The sequence below is a fragment of the Panthera leo genome, chromosome B2 (genome assembly GCF_018350215.1).
Source record: "Panthera leo isolate Ple1 chromosome B2, P.leo_Ple1_pat1.1, whole genome shotgun sequence".
Lineage (NCBI taxonomy): Eukaryota > Metazoa > Chordata > Mammalia > Carnivora > Felidae > Panthera > Panthera leo.
This window is the reverse complement of record NC_056683.1, coordinates 134,294,264-134,313,573: the sequence shown is the minus strand read 5'-3', so window position 1 is coordinate 134,313,573 and position 19,310 is coordinate 134,294,264. Positions and strand designations below refer to the sequence as shown.

Here is a 19,310-nt window from a genome sequence, read left to right as displayed (position 1 = left end):
AAACTTCCATATACAATAGGTATGCAAAATCTTCGCAAAATTAAGTGGCTTCATACTTCCGACAACTTATTGAACAATTAACTGGCACTCCAAGTAGATTAAGAGACTAACACCTACTTCAATTTGCTCTATATACTAACACCTGACGGTAATTCCCAATCTTTTCGTAGTGTTTAGCTTTCAAGTTTTTCCTTCCGGTGCTGCTTTCTCAAAACTTATTTACCTGCTTCTGCATCTGAAGCAATTTTCACTGAGCGGTGGTAGCAGGTGCCTTCGGGGTTCAGAAGCTCCCCAGGATCTTCTCTGCTGACTGTTATAGTGCTTTGAAAGAAGAAAGTATGGCGGCTGGCCGACAGGATCCCGAGGCACTTCTAAGCCTCAAAGGCGCCCACTGCCAAGGCTCAGCAGTTCAGCAAAAACTGCTTCAGGAGAAGGAATTAAATAAAGAACTTTCTGAAATCAAGCACAAACCAAAAGATTCAGGGCAAGTGAAGCAGAGAAATCAATAACTACTTTATTACGCTTACTTCCTTTAATATTGATTTAAAAAACTGATACTAATGTGAAAAACCACCTCAGTCAACATTGAGGCCCTAAAGAGCACTTAGCTTAAACTTAAATTTTCATTAAAAGTATGTTTTATGAAGAATGTTTAAAATATTGTTTATATATATTATATAAGTTTGAGAAAACAGAAAACATACTTCATATACATAACATCATCTTATTGAAATGGTTATGTTTGGGATTATGAAACTTCCTGAGGCATAAAATTCAAATTAGCAAGGCAATAATATCTGTGTCTCAAACTAGTTTTACTTAACAAAAATTATACAGTTAATGAGTAAAAATGTGACAATTTCAGAAATCCAGAAGCTCACCTATTGATTGTGGAGAATCCATATAAGGGTTACATTTTGCATAGTGGGAGCGGTCTGTGGCCAGCATTACTTCAAACACTTTATCTGTTTTGATGATTCCATTTTCTGAAACGAATGAGGCAAACATTTTAAGCTGGGAGTGAGATGATGAGATGATGAGCTATATTTTAGAATAATTACTCTGGTTGCACTGTAGAGACTGGATTGGAAGAGAGCAAGAATGGCAGTTGTTGCAATGACCCAGGTAAACACAACCTGGTCCTCAGTGAGGACAGTTAGGATAAAGAAAAGCAGGATTTGAGTTATATTTAATAGGTAATGTATACTTAACTAACTAGCTTTGAAGGAAGAACGGGGATAATGGCTGAAATGCTGATGTCATACACTGACTTGAGAAATCCTACAGAAGGAGCAGAGTTAAGGAGAGAAGGGTAACTTACTTATTCAGTTAATGGCTAAAGCATACAGGTGGAGATACGCAGCAGTCCACGGAACACGTGGATCTGGAGTTCAGGAAAGAGATCTAGGGCGGTGATAAAGATTTCTAGTTATACAGATGGTAACTGAAGCAACGGAAGTGAAATAAGTGGCCAGGGAAGAATACACAGGAAGAAAAACAAAAGCGAACACTGAAGAGATGTGCAAAGGAAGCAGAACCTTCAGAGATTATGACAAAGAGCAGTCACAAGGGTGGATGAAAATCAAGTAGATAAACTGTTACAAAGCCCAAGCGAAAAGAAATTTTTCAAGAAGGAAAGCAGGGTGAGTAATGATTATATATGGGTCCCCCAACTATTCATTCTTTGAGATTAAATATAATACGTTAACTTTGAATAACCTTCATGGTACCATGTTGTTATTCAGTAAAGTCCTTATTAACTCACTCAATAAGTTTATTGACTGTCTAATACATACCAGACAAAATGGTATATGCTTAGGATTATACAAATAAACAGGATAGCATATTCCTGTCCTCACAGATCTAAAAACTGTAAGATTAAATGTATGAACTTGACTTTAACATTCAAGAAATAAAAATTTTTAACCAAAATATGCTTTGCTGAATTTGGCTACGTTATGAATGACTATTTTAAAATGAGACTTTAGGGGCGCCTGGGTGGCACAGTCGGTTAAGCTTCCAACTCCAGCTCAGGTCAGGACCTCATGGTTCGTGAGTTCAAGTCCTGCGTTTTGGGCTCTGTGCTGACAGCTCAGAGCCTGGAGCCTGCTTCAGATTTTGTGTCTCCCTCTCTCGCTGCCCCTCCCCCGCTTGTGTGCGCGCGCGCGCTCTCTCTCTCTCTCTCTCTCTCTCTCAAAAATAAACAAACATTAAAAAATTTTCTTTGAAAAATGAGACTTTAGTGGGGTGCCTGGCTGGCTCAGTTGAGAGAGGATGTGACTTGGGGCACCTGGGTGGCTCAGTCGGTTGAGCCTCTGACTCTTGATTTCGGCTCAGGTCATGATCTCACAGTTCGTTAGATCGAGCCCCACATCACGCTCCACGCTGATAGTGCAACCCCTGCTTGGGATTCTCTCTCTTCCTCTTTCTGCCCCTCCCCTGCAAGCGCGTGTGTGTGTGTGCACACTCTCTCACTCTTTCTCTCTCTCAAAATAAATGAATAAACTTAAAAAAAAAGGAAAAACATGTGACTCTTGATCTCAGGGTTGTGAGTTCAAGCCCCACGCTGGGTGTGGAGATTACTTATATAAATAAACTTAAAAAAAATAAGACTTCAGTAAAAGCATCATGAGAAGTTTCAAATATTTATGCAAACCTATTTAATTTATTCATTAACTGTGGAGTGTCCAGGTTCTAGAGGGTAATGGCAGTTACCAGAACCTGAATCTCTTCACATAGTCACTCAAAAAATCTTCACCCTAAGATCATGAAGGGGCATATATAAAACCACACACGACCCATGCCTTCATATTACTAGAAGGCAGAGAATATTCAGACTTCTAATTACCTATAAAATAAACACTAAATTCCAACAAAGTTCCTCCCATTGCTGTAAGCCTGTGGGTACAGAAAACCAGGGTAGGGATGGGATGAGGTTAAAAGACTCCAAGAGAAAAAGGAGAAGCAGGGGATACAGATGAAGCACACACAAAATCATTCCCCTCAAAAGGAGTAACAGCACTAAGTACTAAAATACGGAACACAGGCCTGGGACTTGGATCTTCACAGCACTGGCTGTAAGAAAGGAACTTAAAAGACGGTGAGATGACGAAGATGCCAAGACCATTCAATGATGAAAGATCAGTCATTTTCAACAAACGGTGCTGGGACAACTGGATAACCACATGTAAAAGAATGAAACTCAAACTTTACTTCATATCATATACAAAAATTAACTCAAAATGGACCAAAGACCTAAGTATATGAGCTAATACCATAAAACTCATAGAAGATAATATTGAGGTAAATCTTCATGACCTTGGATTTGGCAATGGATTCACAGATAGAATACCAAAAGCACAAGCAACAAGAGAAAACAATAGAAATTGGATTTCATCAAAATTAAAAGTTTCTGTGCCTTAAGGATGCTCTCAAGAAAGTGAAAAATAACTCATAGAATGGGAGAAAATATTTGCAAATCATGTATCTGGGAAGGGACTTGTATTTAGAATACATAAAGAACTCTTACAATTCAATGTAAAGAGACAAAATGTGCAAAGAATCTGAATAGACATTTCTCCAAAGGTATACAAGTGGCCAATAGGTACATGAAAAGATGCTGCTCAGGGAAATGCAAATTAAAACCACAATGAGACACCATTTCATAGCCCCTACAATGGCTACAATCAAAAAGGCAGATGATAAATACTGGCAAGGACTTATGCACTGCAGGTGGAAATGTAAAACGGTGCTGCCACCTCAGAAAATGGCAGTTCCCCAAATGGTTAAAGGTAAGAGTTACCACAGGACCCAGCAATTCTATTCCTATATGTATACCCAAGAGAAATAAAAATATATGTTCACACGGAAACTTGTACACAAATGTGCATAGGAGCATTATTCATAATAGCCCAACGTGGTAATAACCCATATGTCCACCAATGAATGGGTACACAAAATGTGGTATATCCATACAATAAAATATTATTAAACCATAAAAGTACTGACTCCTGCTACCACATAATACGAACCTTGAAAACACTGTGCTAAGTGAAAGAAACCAGTAGCAAAACACCAGATACTGTATGATTCTATTTAAAAATTAAATGGGACTAGAGGTGGCAACCATGAGAAGTTCTACTTCTGGGGGAGAATCAAATAAAAAGGGAAAGGATGGTGCCTCTTGGTGCAGCAACAGGGAAAAGATAATTAAGGATATTACAGAAACAAAAGAGCAACAAGATGTGCTGACTCCTCCCCTTTTCCCAACACTACTCCCAACACATCATCGTCCATTAAAGAAACTGCAAGTCAGGGGCACCTGGGTGGCTCAGTTGGTGAAGCGTCCGACTTCGGCTCAGGTCATATCTTACAGTTCGTGGGTTCGAGCCCCATGTCCAGCTCTGTGCTGACAGCCCAAATCCTGGAGCCTGCTTCAAATTCTGTGTCTCCCTCACTCTCTGCCCTTCCCCTGCTCTCACTCACTCTGTCTCTCTGTCTCTCAAAAGTAAACATTAAAAAAATTAAAAAAAAAAAAAAAGAAACTGCAAGTCACAATACTGAAAAAAGGCGCTGTTGAATTGTGTCCACAAAATGTTTAAAAATAGGAAAACGAAAAAAACTCAACTCCATCCAAAGATACTGTAAAAAGAAAACAAAATACAAATAAAAACATTCCGGCTGATTAAACAGAAACAATAATTTTAAAACTACATTCAAAGAAAACCTAGCGGAAAGTAAGTAAAAATATTACCAGGCCAACTTCATGACATTTACTAATAAAACTATCAGACTTTATTTGAAGAATTTTTTTAATGTCTATTTATTTATTTACTTTGGTGTAGCTTTCTTTTCTTTTTTTTTTTACAATTATTTATTTTTGAGAGACAGAGCACAAGTTGGGGAGGGGCTGAGAGAGAAGGAGACACAGAATCCGAAGCAGGCTCCAGGCTCTAAGCCATCAGCAGAGCCCGATGCGGGGCTCGAACCCACAAACCGCGAGATCATGACCTGAGCTGAAGTTGGACGCTCAACCAACTGAGCCACCCAGGCGCCCCTCTTTCTTTTTTATATATATGTAATTTGTTGTCAAATTGGCTTCCATACAACACCCAGTGCTCATCCCAACAGGTGCCTCCCTCAATGCCCACCACCCACTTTCCCTTCTCCCCCACCCGTCATCAACCTTCAGTTTGTTCTCTGTATTTAAGAGTCTCTTATGGTTTGCCTCCCTCCCTCTCTGTTTGTAACTTCTCCCCCACTTCCCCTTTCCCCCATGGTCTTCTGTTACATTTCTCAAGATCCACATATGAGTGAAAATATATGGTATCTGTCTTTCTCTGACTGACTCATTTCATTTAGCATAATACCCCCCAGTTCCATCCATGTTGTTGCAAATGGCCAGATTTCATTCTTTCTCATTGCCAAGTAGTATCCCATTGTATATATAAACCACATCTTCTTTACCCATTCATCAGCTGATGGACATTTAGGCTCTTTCCATAATTTGGTTATTGTTGAAAGCACTGCTATAAACATTGGGGTACATGTGCCTCTATGCATCAGCACTCCTATATCCCTTGGGTAAATGCCTAGCAATGCTATTGCTGGGTCATAGGGTAATTCTATTTTTAATTTTTTGAGGAACCTCCACAGTTTCCCAGGGCGGCTGCACCAGTTTGCATTCCCACCAACGGTGCAAGAGGGTCCTGCTTCTCCACATCCTCGCCAGCATCTATAGTCTCCTGATTTGCTCATTTTAGCCACTCCGACTGGTGTGAGGTGGTATCTCAGTGTGGCTTTGATTTGTATTTCCCTGATGATGAGTGACAGTGAGCATCGTTTCATGTGTCTGTTGGTAATCTGGATGTCTTCTTTGGAAAAGTATCTATTCATGTCTTCTGCCCATTTCTTCACTGGATTATTTGTTTTTCAGGTGTGGAGTTTGGTGAGTTATTTATAGATTTTGGATACTAGCCCTTTATCTGATATGTCATTTGGAAATATCTCTTCCTGTTCCATTGGTTGCCTTTTAGTTTTGTTGATTGTTTCCTTTGCAGTGCAGAAGCTTTTAATCTTGATGAGGTCCCAATAATTCATTTTTACTTTTAATTCCCTTGCCTTTGGAGATATGTCAAGTAAGAAATTCCTGTGGCTGAGGTCAAAGAGGTTGTTGCAAACTATCAGAGTTTAAAGGCAAGGAAAAAAACCCCTCAGAGCCTCAAGGCAAAAAAATCAAGTTATGTAATAAGGATTGAAAAAAAAAATTGGGCAACCGTCAGATTTCCTAAGAGCAAAATTCAGAGCAAAAAAGGAATAAAGCAACATTTTCAAGAAATTCAAGAAAAGAAAGTACAAATCAACAATTTAAAAAAGCAAATTACTGGGCACCTGGCTGGCTCGGTCCATACAGCATGCAACTCTTGATCTCTGGGTCATGAGTTTGAGAGTTCAAGCCCCACATTGTGGGTAGAGTTTATGTAAAAAAAATTTTTTAAACCCACAAAACAACAAGAACAGCAAACTACTGATACATTCAACAACACAGAGAAAGTTCAAAAGCATTAATGTCAGTGAAAAAAGCCATATATACTATATGACTCCTATAGGTTGTACACTATATGACAATTTATATCAAATTCTAGAAAAGTCAAAATCACAGTGGCACAAAGCTGATCTGTGATTGCTAGAGAGGTTAGGGGTAAAGGAGATTGATTGCTAAGCAACATGAGAAACTCTGTGGGTAAAAGAAATGTTCTAGATCGTAGATCAGCAAATTTACATAAAGGTCAAAATAGTAAATATTTCAGGCTTTGCAGGCCGAATAGTCTCTGTTGCAACAACTCAACTCTGTCAATGTAGTGTGGGAACAACACAAACAATACCAAATACAGGGAATGGCTGTGTTAAGTAATATAAGTCTTTATTTCTAAAAATAGACACCAGACCAGATTGGGCTTCTGAGGTGTGGTTTGCTAATCCCTATTCTACATCATTAGGGTGTTGGTTACACAACTATATTTGTCAAATTTTTCAAACTGTAATTTTTTTTTTAGGATTTTATTTGTTTTAAGTATGCTCCATGCCCAACATGGGGCTCAAACTCACAACCTCGAGATCAAGTGTTGTATGCTCCACCCACAGGGCAAGCCAGGTGCCCGTCAGATTGTAATCTTAAAATTAGTTGATTTATACCTCAATAAAGATGTTTTTTTAAGTGTAAACCAAAGATTTTATACCCAGTCAAATTGTCCTTCAAATATCAAGTTTAGAGAAAAGATGTTTTGAATGTGCCAGAATTCTGGGAATGTCAGACAAGCCCTTCTGAGATATCTTCCAGAGGATGTGCTTCATCTAACCAAGAGATAAACAGGGATACATCATCAAAGGACACATAACCAACTGTAAAGCAAAGACTAAAACAGGGGTAGAGACATGGGTGGAATAATACATAAATGTCATATGGTTCTGACAAAGTAAAAAAAATGCATCTGTAAACAATGAGAGGAGAAAAAAGGGGTAAAGTAGAATTAGATCATTGACTGTTATGTACGTAATAGGGGGAATCAAAGGATACCATTTAATACTGACTGACCAGATAGCAAATAGAAAAGGTAGTTTAAAGACATTGCAAAAGGTATAAACACAAACCTTCCAAATAACAAAAGAATATAGTTAAAAATTAGCAAACAAAGCACATGAAATAGAAAAACATTGTAAAGGGGTGCCCGGGTGGCTCAGTCGGTTAAGCATCCGACTTTGACTCAGGTCATGATCTCACAGTTTGTGAGTTTGAGCCCCACGTTGGGCTCTGTTCTGACAGCTCAGAGCCTGGAGCCTGGTTCAGAGTCTGTGTTTCATTCTCTCTCTGCCCCTACCCCACTTGTGCTCTGTCTCTCTCTGTCTCTCAAAAATAAATAAATGTAAAAAAATTTAAAACAAAACAAAACAAAACAAAAACATTGTAAATAGTCCTAGACTGGCAAAGACAAACTTATTTAGTCTTTTCATTTTAAAATATTATAAATTTTGGATATGCGGTGCCTGGGTGGCTCAGTTGATTAAGTCCGACTTTGGCTTGGGTCATGATCTCATGGCTTGAGGGTTCAATCCCTATGTCGGGCTCTGTGCTGACAGCTCAGAGCCTGGAGCCTGCTTCGGATTCTGTGTCTCCCTCTCTCTCTGCTCCTCCTCCTCCCTTGCACACTGTCTCTCTCTCTCTCAAATATAAATAAAACATTAAAAACATTTTTAAATAAAATAAAGTATATAAATTTTGGGTAAATTAACCCCCATGGGAAATATTATTTCTACACAAATAACTTTAAGCAAGCTACCTGTGAAATTTATTAAAATAAAATAGTGAAATAAATAAAACAGTGAAAGCATTTTCAAAACAATTTTAAATCACAAGAAGACTTATTATTTACTAAACATAACCCTGTGCCAGACAAAATCCTACCCATATTATATACACTACCCCTGTTAAGGTATGAACTTGTGAACTACAAATAGTCTTATGCCATCTCTAACAATCTTATAAAGTAAGCACTATTGGGGTGCCTGGGTGGCTCAGTTGAGTGTCTGACTTTGGCTCAGGTCATGGTCTTACAGCTAGTGAGTTCAAGCCCTGCATCAGACTGTACTGACGGCTCGGAGCCTGGAGCCTGCTTCGGATTCTGTGTCTCCCTCTCTCTCTGCCCCTCCCCTGCTTGTGCTCTGTCTCTCTGTCTCTCTGTCTGTCTCTCTCTCTCTGTCTCTGTCTCAAAAATAAATATTTTTTTTAAAAAGTAAGCACTATTATTACTCCATTTTACAGATGATAAAATTGAGTGTAGAGACTAAGTTGTCTAAGACCTCAGAGCAAATCAGATGTAAGGCCATTCAAATTGAGATGTTACATTCCTACTAACCACTTGACTATACTTCCACTAACATATTCAAATAGCTTAATGACTTCTAATTCATTTCCCAAAATGATTCTTTTTTTTTAATGTTATTTATTTATTTTGAGAGAGCGAGAGAGGCAGAGGAAGAGGGACAGGGAGAGGGAGAGAAAGAACCCAAAGCAGGCTCCATGCTCAGCACAGAGCCTGATGTGGGGCTCGATCCCATGACCATGAGATCATGACATGAGCTGAAACCAAGAGTCAGACACTTAACTGACTGAGCCACCCAGGCACCCCCCAAAATAACTGAGTGGTTCTTTTGTCTTGAACTCAATTCAAATTCTAGAGAGATGGTTCACAGACTCTCAAGGTTACATGGGGTCTTAGGATCCCTAAAGTCTAACTTCTTCATAAATTGGTATCATGATTACTATTTGAAGATTTCCACATTCAAATCACTCTATTATATTTCCCTGTATTAATATGAAACCTCCCTCTTTATAACTTACTTACATGAACCTTAGTACTGCTCTCTTAAGCCACAAAAGAAAATACTGAATTTTCTATCCAGCCAACATTTTTCATTCATCTGAAGACATATGACCACTTATCATATCTTTAAGATACAAGCCTTATCTTTCTCAGATTTAGCAGCTTCATTCAATGTCTCCAATATTCATCAGTTTTTAAAACCATCATCATATTCACTTATTCACTCTTTGGATGGATACTTAAAAGTGTGATATCTAAAATCAAACATATTGTTCCAGGCACATTCTAAAAACCAAAGTGAACAGACTACTTCCCTTAAGCTAGGTAATACACTTCTATCAAACTCACATGAGTTTCTTTGGCTACTTTCTTACTCTATGTAGGCATATGGAATTTACTAAAAACTCTATATGGTCTTTGTTGTTGTTGTTAAAATGTTTATTTATTTATTTTTGAAAGAGAGAGAGACAGAAAGATGGAGACAGAGGCAGAGAGAGAATACCAAGCAGGCTCCACTCTGTCAGTGCAGAACCCAATGCAGGGCTTGATCTCAAGAACTGTGAGACCATGGCCTAAGCCAAAATGGAGAGTCAGATGCTTAACCAGCTAAGCCACCCAGGTGCCCCTCTAAATGGTTTCTTACTTTTTTTTTTTTAATTTTTTTTAAGTTTATTTATTTGAGAGAGACAGAGTCAGTATGAGAAGGGGAAGGACAGAGAGAGAGGGAGAGTGAATCCCAAGCAGGCTCCACACCATCAGCACAGAGCCCAAGGTGGGGCCCAAGCCCATGAACCTGGAGATCATGACCTGGGCTGAAACTGAGAGTTGGACGCTTAACCAACTGAGCCACCCAGGCACCCCTCTAAATGGTTTTTAAAAGCATGTCACTATTTATTAAAAAGATGAACACATCAAGTCTCAGTATCAACCCTTATTATGCCATTATTGGGTAGTTTCCAAAATTTTCACAATATTCTTTTTGTTTTTGCCCCAAATTCCATATGTTGAAAGATGCCTAAACCAAGCTACATTTACTAAGTTATTAAGTCATTTTACCATTTTTGGTAATCTGACATGTATAACTGCCAGCACCCTGAACTATTTTTAGCAAACAGTAAAATAATTTAATGTTTCACTTTTCGTGGATAGCCCAATTATGAGTAAATGTGTAATTACCATCAGGCTTTCTGAAATAGCAAACAGCTCTATAACCACCCATACCCAATCTTCCTGCACCCTAGGGACCAAGGACCTTAATTAAATAATTATAATAATGGCTAGTGTTGGTCCAAATATGCAATTGATCCAAATAAGAAGGTTCAAAAAGGAGAATGTAGCAGAATCCAAGCCATAAACCAAATAATAAAAAAACTTAAAGAGATCAGAGCCATGTTGAGAAGGTATCTGTTTCTGGTTGTTTTTTTTTTTTTCTTAAAAACATCTTTTTTTTTTTAATGTTTATTTATTTATTTTTGAGAGAGAGAGAGAGAGAGAGAGAGAGAGCAAGCAGGAGAGGGTCAGGCAGAGAGGGAGACAGAATTCCAAGCAGGCCCACGCGGTCAGCACAGAGCCCAACATGGGGCTTGAGCTCAGGAACTGTGAGATCATGACCTGAGCTGAAATCAAGGGTCAGATGCTTAACCGACTGAGATACCCAGGCGCCCCTCTGTTTCTCTTCTTAACTTCAGGGGTGGAGAAGGGTGCAGAGGGAAATAAGTTCCGGGGGGAAAAAAAAAAAGATATGAAAGAAAACTAAAATGTGACAGGATTTAAAGCAATTGATGTAATACAAAACAAGGAAAAATATCTGACTATTCCTCTACAATAGTAGGAGGGATCTGTGATACTGGAAACAGAAGGCAGGGAATAAACACACAGCAGACTACATAACTCAGCCATGAGTTATCATCACTGGTGACTATTGATTTTCAACACTTAAAAATCAACAAAGTACAGGAGTACCTGAGTGGCTCAGTCGGTTGAGTGTCCGACTTTGGCTCAGGTCATGATCTTGCAGTTTGTGAGCTCAAGCCCCACGTTGGGCTCACTGCTGTCAGTGCAGAGCCTGTTTCGGATCCTCTGTCTCCCTCTCTCTCTGCCTCTCCCCCACTCACTCTCTCTCTCAAAAATAAATAAATTGAAAACATTAAAAAAACAACAATGTACAGAAAATTTATTTACTGCTCAGAACAAAATGCAAACTATCAATTTTGACAATGTAAAAGACCCACTAATAAGTTGTAAAATGAGAGGAAGAGCTCGCTGGTATCCTTTCTTACAAAGTTACCAGAGGTAGTGTTAGTTTATGAATTATTGAACAAGAAATTGAGGTTAAAGTATATTACTTAAAGTTACAAAGGTAACCACAAAAAAGGAAGCAAAAATTATGATGGGGGAGGAGTAGGCGTAAATACTCATCCATCTTGGCAGGAGGTCAACAGATAATGTCCACCGTTGATAAAATAAGAAATGACAGTTTAACCACATGATTTAAAGACATGAAGGTAACTAACAGAAGAACCAAAAAAACACAGTTAAAAGTGGTTCCCGGGGTGCCTGAATGGCTCACTCGGTTAAGCATCCCACTCTTGAACTCAGCTCAGGGCTTGATCTCTGGGTCATGAGTTCAAGCCCTGCGTTGGGCTTTACGCTGTGCATGGAGCCCACTAAAAACAAAACAAAACAAAACAACACAAGTGGTTCCGTCTAAGCAATGAGTCTAGGGGTGGGGAGGAATAGGGCCAAGCAATTGTTATTTTTCACTAAAAGCCCTTCTGTATGATTTTATCTTTTAACCATGTACATATTACTTGACTAAAAATTAATCTTAATTCTCCCAACCCTTTATCACAGATGGTTTGTATTTATACACACACACACACACACACACATATATATATACACATACACAAAATACACACACATACATAAATATACTCTCCAATTAGCAAGATCTAAGATGTAGTGAGAGAGTCCTTTTCCTTCACAGTGGTAGAATTTTAATGGAATGCATTACCTAGCTTCTCTATAGTTACCTATAATCTTACAATTAAGCTCTTGTCCATGGAACATACCAGAAATTATGTATGTAACTTGCAGATCATCCCCTTAAAAAGGAATGGGGGTTTTTCTCTTTCCTCAATCTTCACCCCACTGGCTGGAATATGGAAATGATGGAGGTAAATAAACTATCTTCAATCTTTCAGATGAGGGAAAGACTTTAGGAAGCACAAGAGAGATCCTTGTGCTCTACACTATGGAACCACCATATTAGCTCTGAATTACTTAGTTGTTACAGGATAGAGAAACTTTGATTATGTTAAGCCATTGTTATTTTGGTCTTTGTTAGAGCAGCTGAACAGGTACCCTCAGGCACACAGTATATGAAGAGGAAAATGAAATCAGCCTGAAGAACAGAACTGGAGTTGGAGCATGGGAATAGTTAGTTGTATAAGGCCCTAAAGAGGCCGCAAAGCTAAGCAAAAGGTGTTTAATACAGCAAGCAACAGGAGCCTGGGAAGGCAAGCAACTTAACAGAAATTGGTATATTAGGAAAATCAGTATAATGTGTAGAACAGAGCTGAGGAAAGGGAAAGTGTGACAACGTATCAGACACTTGGAGGTCTATCACTCCAAGCGTGAACTAAGGACCTAGGTTGGGAAAGTATCAATGAAACTACAGTGGAAGCAAACCAAGAAAGGCATCTGAAAGAACTGTTCAGTTAATGTGGTAACGGTCTAAAAGAATCAATGACTACCTCAAGATTCGTGACCTGGGAGAATAGAAGAATAGAAGCAATCCTGGTAGAAATGAAAAAGAAGAGAGTCTGTGTTGATATGAAGCACTGAATACACCAGGAAGAATGCCCTGATGCAGAGCTCGAACTCACAAAGTGTGATATCATGACCTGAGCCAAAGTCACACACTTAACCGACTGAGCCACCCGGGTGCACCTGTTTCCTACCGAGAATTAGACATGATATGAGATAAGCAGAGCTTGAGACACTCTGGGTATAGAAAGTCTGAAAGCTATTAGTTTCTGTTTTTATTTTATTTTGTATTTTATTCTATTTTATTTTGTTTTATTTTATTTTATTTTTAGAGAGAGAGAATGCAAGAGAGGAAGAGGGGCAGAGGGAGAGGGAGAATCTTAAGCAGGCTCCATGCTCAACATGGAGCCCGACATTGGGCTGAATCTCATGTCCCTGGGATCATGACCTGAGCTGAAACCAAGAGTCAGATGCTCAACCGACTGAGCCACCCAGGTGCCCCTGAAAGAGATTAGTTTTAAATTCACACTATAATTAAAGAAGAATTTCATGTGACGGCAAGTTACAATAAAGCATATCATCTAAGTACCAGAGATTATTTCAAAATACATCTTTCTTGGTGTGCCTGGGTAGCTCAGTCAGTTAAGTGTCCAAGTTTGGCTCAGACAATGACCTCATGGTTAATGGGTTCAAGCCTGGCATCAGGCTCTGTGTTGGCAGCTCAGAGCCTGAAGACTACTTTGGATTCTGTGTCTCCTCTCTCTGCCTCTCCCCTGCTTGCACTCTCTCTCTCTCTCTCAAAAGTAAGTGAACATTAAAAAAAATTTTTTTTTTCTAAATACATCTTTCTCGCTAGAGTTGTCGAATCACTATGTTGTACAGTTGAAACTAATGTAGCACTCTGTCAGATAATTAATAAAGAAAAAATCATCTTGGGATGCCTGGGTGGCTCAGTTGGTTGAGTGTTTGACTTGTTTGACTTCAGCTTAGGTATGATCTCGTGGTTTTGAGTTCAAGCCCCATTTCAGGTTCACTGTTATCAGTGTGGAGCCCACTTTGGAAACTCTGTCTCCCCTCTCTCTTTGCCCTTCCTCCACTCGCTCACTCTCTCTCTCTCTCTCTCAAAAAACAAATAAACATTAAAAACTTTTTAAAAACCCACATCTTAAAAAAAATTAATAAATACCCACATCTTTCCTTGAACTATCACTCCTAATAGATACATAAAGCTAACTATTTGTCTTGACACTATTTCTTTTTCTTTTCTTAAAGTTTATTTGGAGAGTGAGAGAGAGAGGGTGCGAAACAGTGATAGAGGGAGAGAGAGAATCCCAAGCAGACTGCGCTGTCAGCACAGAGCCCAATGCGGGGCTCAATCTCACAACCATGAGATCATGACCTGAGCCAAAATCAAGAGTTGGGTGCTGAACAGACTGAGCCATCCAGGTGACCCAGTTTTGACACTATTTCTTAAAGCAGCATGTTCCCTGGAGTCCTCACATTTGACAAACTAAAATGTTATACACAACTCTAAAATACAGGTAACCAAATGTTAACTTCTGTGGCTCTCTCCTAACACACACATACACAAACCCCACAGTTGATTTTACGAAATCCATGACATGTTTAAAATTACAGAATCTTGGGGCACCTGGGTGGCTCAGTTGGTTAAGCGTCTGACTCTTGATCTCAGCTCAGGTCATGATCTCATGGTTTGTGAGATCAAAACCCTTGTAGGGCTCTGCACTGACAACACGGAGTCTGTTTGGGATTCTCTCTCCCTCTCTCTCTGCCCCTCCCCTGTGTATTCTCTCTCTCTTGCTCTCTCTCTCCCTCTCCCCCAAAATAAATAAACATTAAAAAATAAAATTACAGGGGCGCCTGGGTGGCTCAGTCAGTTGAGCGTCCGACTTCAGCTCAGGTCATGATCTCGCCGTCCATGGGTTTGGGCCCTGCGTCGGGCTCTGTGCTGACAGCTCAGAGCCTGGAGCCTGTTTCGGATTCTGTGTCTCCCTCTCTCTCTGCCCCTTCCCCTGCTCACGCTCTGTCTCTGAAAAATGAATAAACCTTAAAAAAAAAATTAGAAATAAATAAATAAATACAATTACAGAATGCTGGATTTGGAAGGGTCCGTGGAAGTCTAGCACACAGTCAAAGCTGATGACATGTCTCTTCTACAACATCCCTTACAGAAAACGGTCATTCTTTGCTTCAACATATCCAGTGACAAAAAACATTATTTTTCAAAGCCAACTCTTCAATTGTTGGGATACCATTGTGAATACTTCCTTATAATGAGCCAAAATCTGCCTCCCAGTTGTCCTGGTTTGACCCTCTACTACATGACATTTCCTCAAATATTTAAACACGATTGCTCTTCTTAAGCTTTCTCATTGCTAAATCAAACAACCTCAATCCCATCGAATCACCGTATAAAATGCCGACACTCTCATCATCTTGATCACCCTTGTCTGAATATCTTGTTTTTTAACTGCTACTCTTAAAGCATGAGGGTCAAAGCTAAACGTAATACTAATAAAAATATGTGGAACAGCACAATGGACCCAAGACCACGTTAAATAGAATGTAATATACAATACATCCAGATCTAGTGCTGCCCAATAGAACTTACAATGATGGAAATGTTCTGTCTGCACTAACAGGCAGCTTGTAACCTCATGTGGATATTTATTTAAGAGAGAGAGAGAGAGTGAGAGAGAGTGAGAGCATGCACACAAGTTGGGGAGGTGGCAGAGGGAGAGACAGAATCTCAAGCAGGCTCCACGCTCAGTGTAGAGCCCGACACAGGGCTCGATCCCACGACCCTGGGATCATGACTTGAGCCAAATCAAGAGGCAGATGCTCAACCAACTAAGCCACCCAGGCACCTCTTCTTTCTTCTCTTTCTTTCTTTCTTTCTAAAGTCTCATGTGGCTACTGAGCTCTTGAAATATGGTTATTGTGACTAAGAAACTGAATTTTTAATTTCATTTAATTTTAAATGATTTAAATTTAAGTAGACACAATATTAAAGCCCCCTCATCGTATAAATTAAATCTGATTCAATGTACTGTAAGTTTACTTCTTAGTATGTACCCATAAAACTGACCTGAAACAAGTCAAATAAGGAGGTATGTTCTGGATTCTAAACGAGGCCCCAATTTCTGAAAATAATCCCTGAGGATTTTATTAGCTGGTTATATTTGGCCCATGAACACACATGATAAAATTATTGGAATATTCTCTTTCCCACTAGTTATGCTACTAGTCCTAAGAACTGACACTCTAAATACAAAAAAGAAAATAATTCCAATTTATTTGCAGAAATAAATAAGGATACAAAAACCACAAATCATCATAATTTTTATTCAAATGCCTACTCTAAATCTCCACTGAAATGTCTTATAAGCATCTCAAACACATCCCCCAAACTAAACTCCTGCTCTCCCCCACCTCCTTGCATGCCTCCTCCCCACCACTTCAAAGTCCCTGCTGCTCACTCACTTATTATTTCCAACTCAGAAAATGGCAGATCATTCCAGCTGCTCAGGCCCAAAACCTTGCTATCATATCCTTGATTCAGTCTTTCTCCCACACCCCTAATCCAAATCTACCACATGCAATTTTCTCTGCCTGGAATGCCTGTCCCGCAGCTCTCTCTACCTAGCTAGAATTTCTTCCCCTCCACCAACTCTTTGTTCAAATGACACCTTAGTGAGGCCTTCTCCCCTACGACTGCAAATCTAGCACCCCACACTCCTCATCCTCCTTCCCTACTCTGTCATTTATAATGTGACATACCAGCTATTTCACTTGTCTGCTCCCATTAGAAGTAACCTACAAGAGACAATATTTGTTGAGTGCTATATCCCTAGAGTTTGGCATACAGAAGAGAGTTAAATATCAGTTGGCTGAATGACAAATTCTATGTGGTATAGTATATGAGAAATGACACAAAGATGCAAAGTAAAAATAACTGATATATTAGGGCAGTGGACTGAAATTTTTTAACAAATAAAAATAGGTCAAAACAAAACAAAATAAAACACATTATTTTAAGTGGCCATGACTTGAAATGTTCCCAATAAAAGTAGAAAATAAATTCTAATATAAACATTACTTAAATTGTCACATTTCCTGGATTAAGCAGGCTCACAGTTATTTTAATTTGTTTCAAGAGCACATTATTAGCCCATAATTATAAAATAGCTATATTCTTTATTTCCATAAACCAGCACTAACACGGCCGCCACTAGCCACATGTGGGCTATTTAAGTTAAATAACACAAAAATTTAGTTCCTCAGCTGTGTTAACCACATTTCAAATGCTGAATGCCACATGTGGCTGATGACTACCATATTAAACTGCACAGATACAGACATTACAGACAACTCTTTGGGCAGGACTGCTATAGACTTCTTTTCTAAAACTTTATTCTAAAGCGTAAAACTGATTCAGCTGAAACATTGGCAGTGTTTAACCTCATAATTTCCAATTCTTTGTCAGTGATTTTTTTTAATTATAAGTTTTTTTTTAATGTTTATTTAATTTTGAGATAGAGAGTGAGTGCAAGCTAGCAGAGGAGAGACAGAGAGAGAGGGAGACAGAGAACCTGAAGCAGGCTCCCCCCAACATGATTGCAAAGCCTGATGTGGGGCTTGAACTCACGAACCATGAGAGATCATGACCTAAGCCAAAGTCAGACACTCAACCAACTGAGCCACCCAGGTGCCCCTCTGTGCCAGTGATTCTTAAAGTGTGGTCCCAGATCAGTAGCAGAATTACCTAGGAACTCGTTAAAAATACCAATTATCGGGGCGCCTGGGTGGCGCAGTCGGTTAAGCGTCCGACTTCAGCCAGGTCACGATCTCGCGGTCCGTGAGTTCGAGCCCCGCGTCAGGCTCTGGGCTGATGGCTCGGAGCCTGGAGCCTGTTTCCGATTCTGTGTCTCCCTCTCTCTCTGCCCCTCCCCCGTTCATGCTCTGTCTCTCTCTGTCCCAAAAATAAATAAAAAAAAAAAAAAAAAAAAAAAATACCAATTATTGGGGGTGCTTGGCTAGCTCAGTTGGTGGAGCATGTGACTCTTGATCTCAGAGTTGTGAGTCTGAACCCCACACTGGATATGGAGGCAGCCTAAAAAGAATAAAAAAAAAAAAAAAAAAAAGAAAAATACAAATTCTTGGACCACAGCAATCTGTGTTTCAACAAGCTCTCCAAGTGGTCTAGGAGATTCTGAAGCATGCTCAAGTTTTAACCATTCTAAGTTACTTAAGAGTGGTTGTCTGGGTGCCTGCCTGGCTCAGTTGGTGGAGCATGCGATTCTTGATCTTGGGGGTTGTGAGTTCAAAGCCCCACGTTGGGTGTAGAGATTACTCAAAAATGAAATCTTGTTTTTTTTAATGTTTATTTTGAGAGAGAATGTGTGCATGCGTGGGGAGGGGCAGAGAGAGAGAGAGAGAGAGAGAGAGAGAGAGAGAGAGAGAAGGGGAATCCCAAGCAGGCTCCTCACCGTCGGCACAGAGTCCGACATGGGGCTCAATCCCACAAACTCTGAGATCATGACCTGAGCCAAAATCAAGAGTTGGACGCTTAAGCAACTGAGCTACCCAGGCACCCCAAAACTAAAATCTTAAAAAAAATAGTGATTTTCATCGTAACATAAGCTATGAAATATAAAATATACCATTACATTCTACAATATTCTATAAATGATGTATCAACTATGAAATCATACACAATCATAGTTATAGTATGACATCTTATAAAAGGAAAACTAAGTAAATATTTTTAATAAACTATAATAATACTGAAATTTTTTTACATGTTTTATATATTTTTGAGAGAGAGAATACAAGCAGGGGGAGGGACAGAGAGAAAGAGGGACAGAAGATCTGAAGCAGGCTCTGCACTGAGAGCAGCAAGCCCCATGCCCATCTTGAATTCACAAACTGTGACATCATGACCTGAGCCGAAGTCAGACGCTCAACCGATTGAAGTCATCCAGGCACCCCGATAAACTGTAATAATATTAAAACTAAAGCAATCATGGGGCACCTGGGTGGCTCAGTCGTTTGAACATCCGACTCTTGATTTCTGCTCAGGTCATGATCTCACAGTTCACGAGATTGAGCCCTGAGTCAGGCTCCGAGCTGACAGGG

The 19,310-nt window shown here is 39.5% G+C and overlaps 1 protein-coding gene across 2 annotated transcripts in view; it reads right to left on the bottom strand.

The window, feature by feature from the left end:
- PCMT1 (protein-L-isoaspartate (D-aspartate) O-methyltransferase) overlaps window positions 1–19,310 on the bottom strand; it is a 50,877-nt gene that overhangs the window by 28,470 nt on the left and 3,097 nt on the right. For both annotated transcript variants that reach the window (XM_042940065.1, XM_042940064.1), the window contains exon 2: window positions 882–986. In XM_042940065.1, coding sequence (XP_042795999.1) covers window positions 882–986 — 105 coding nt within the window. The remainder of the gene's footprint in view (window positions 1–881; window positions 987–19,310) is intronic.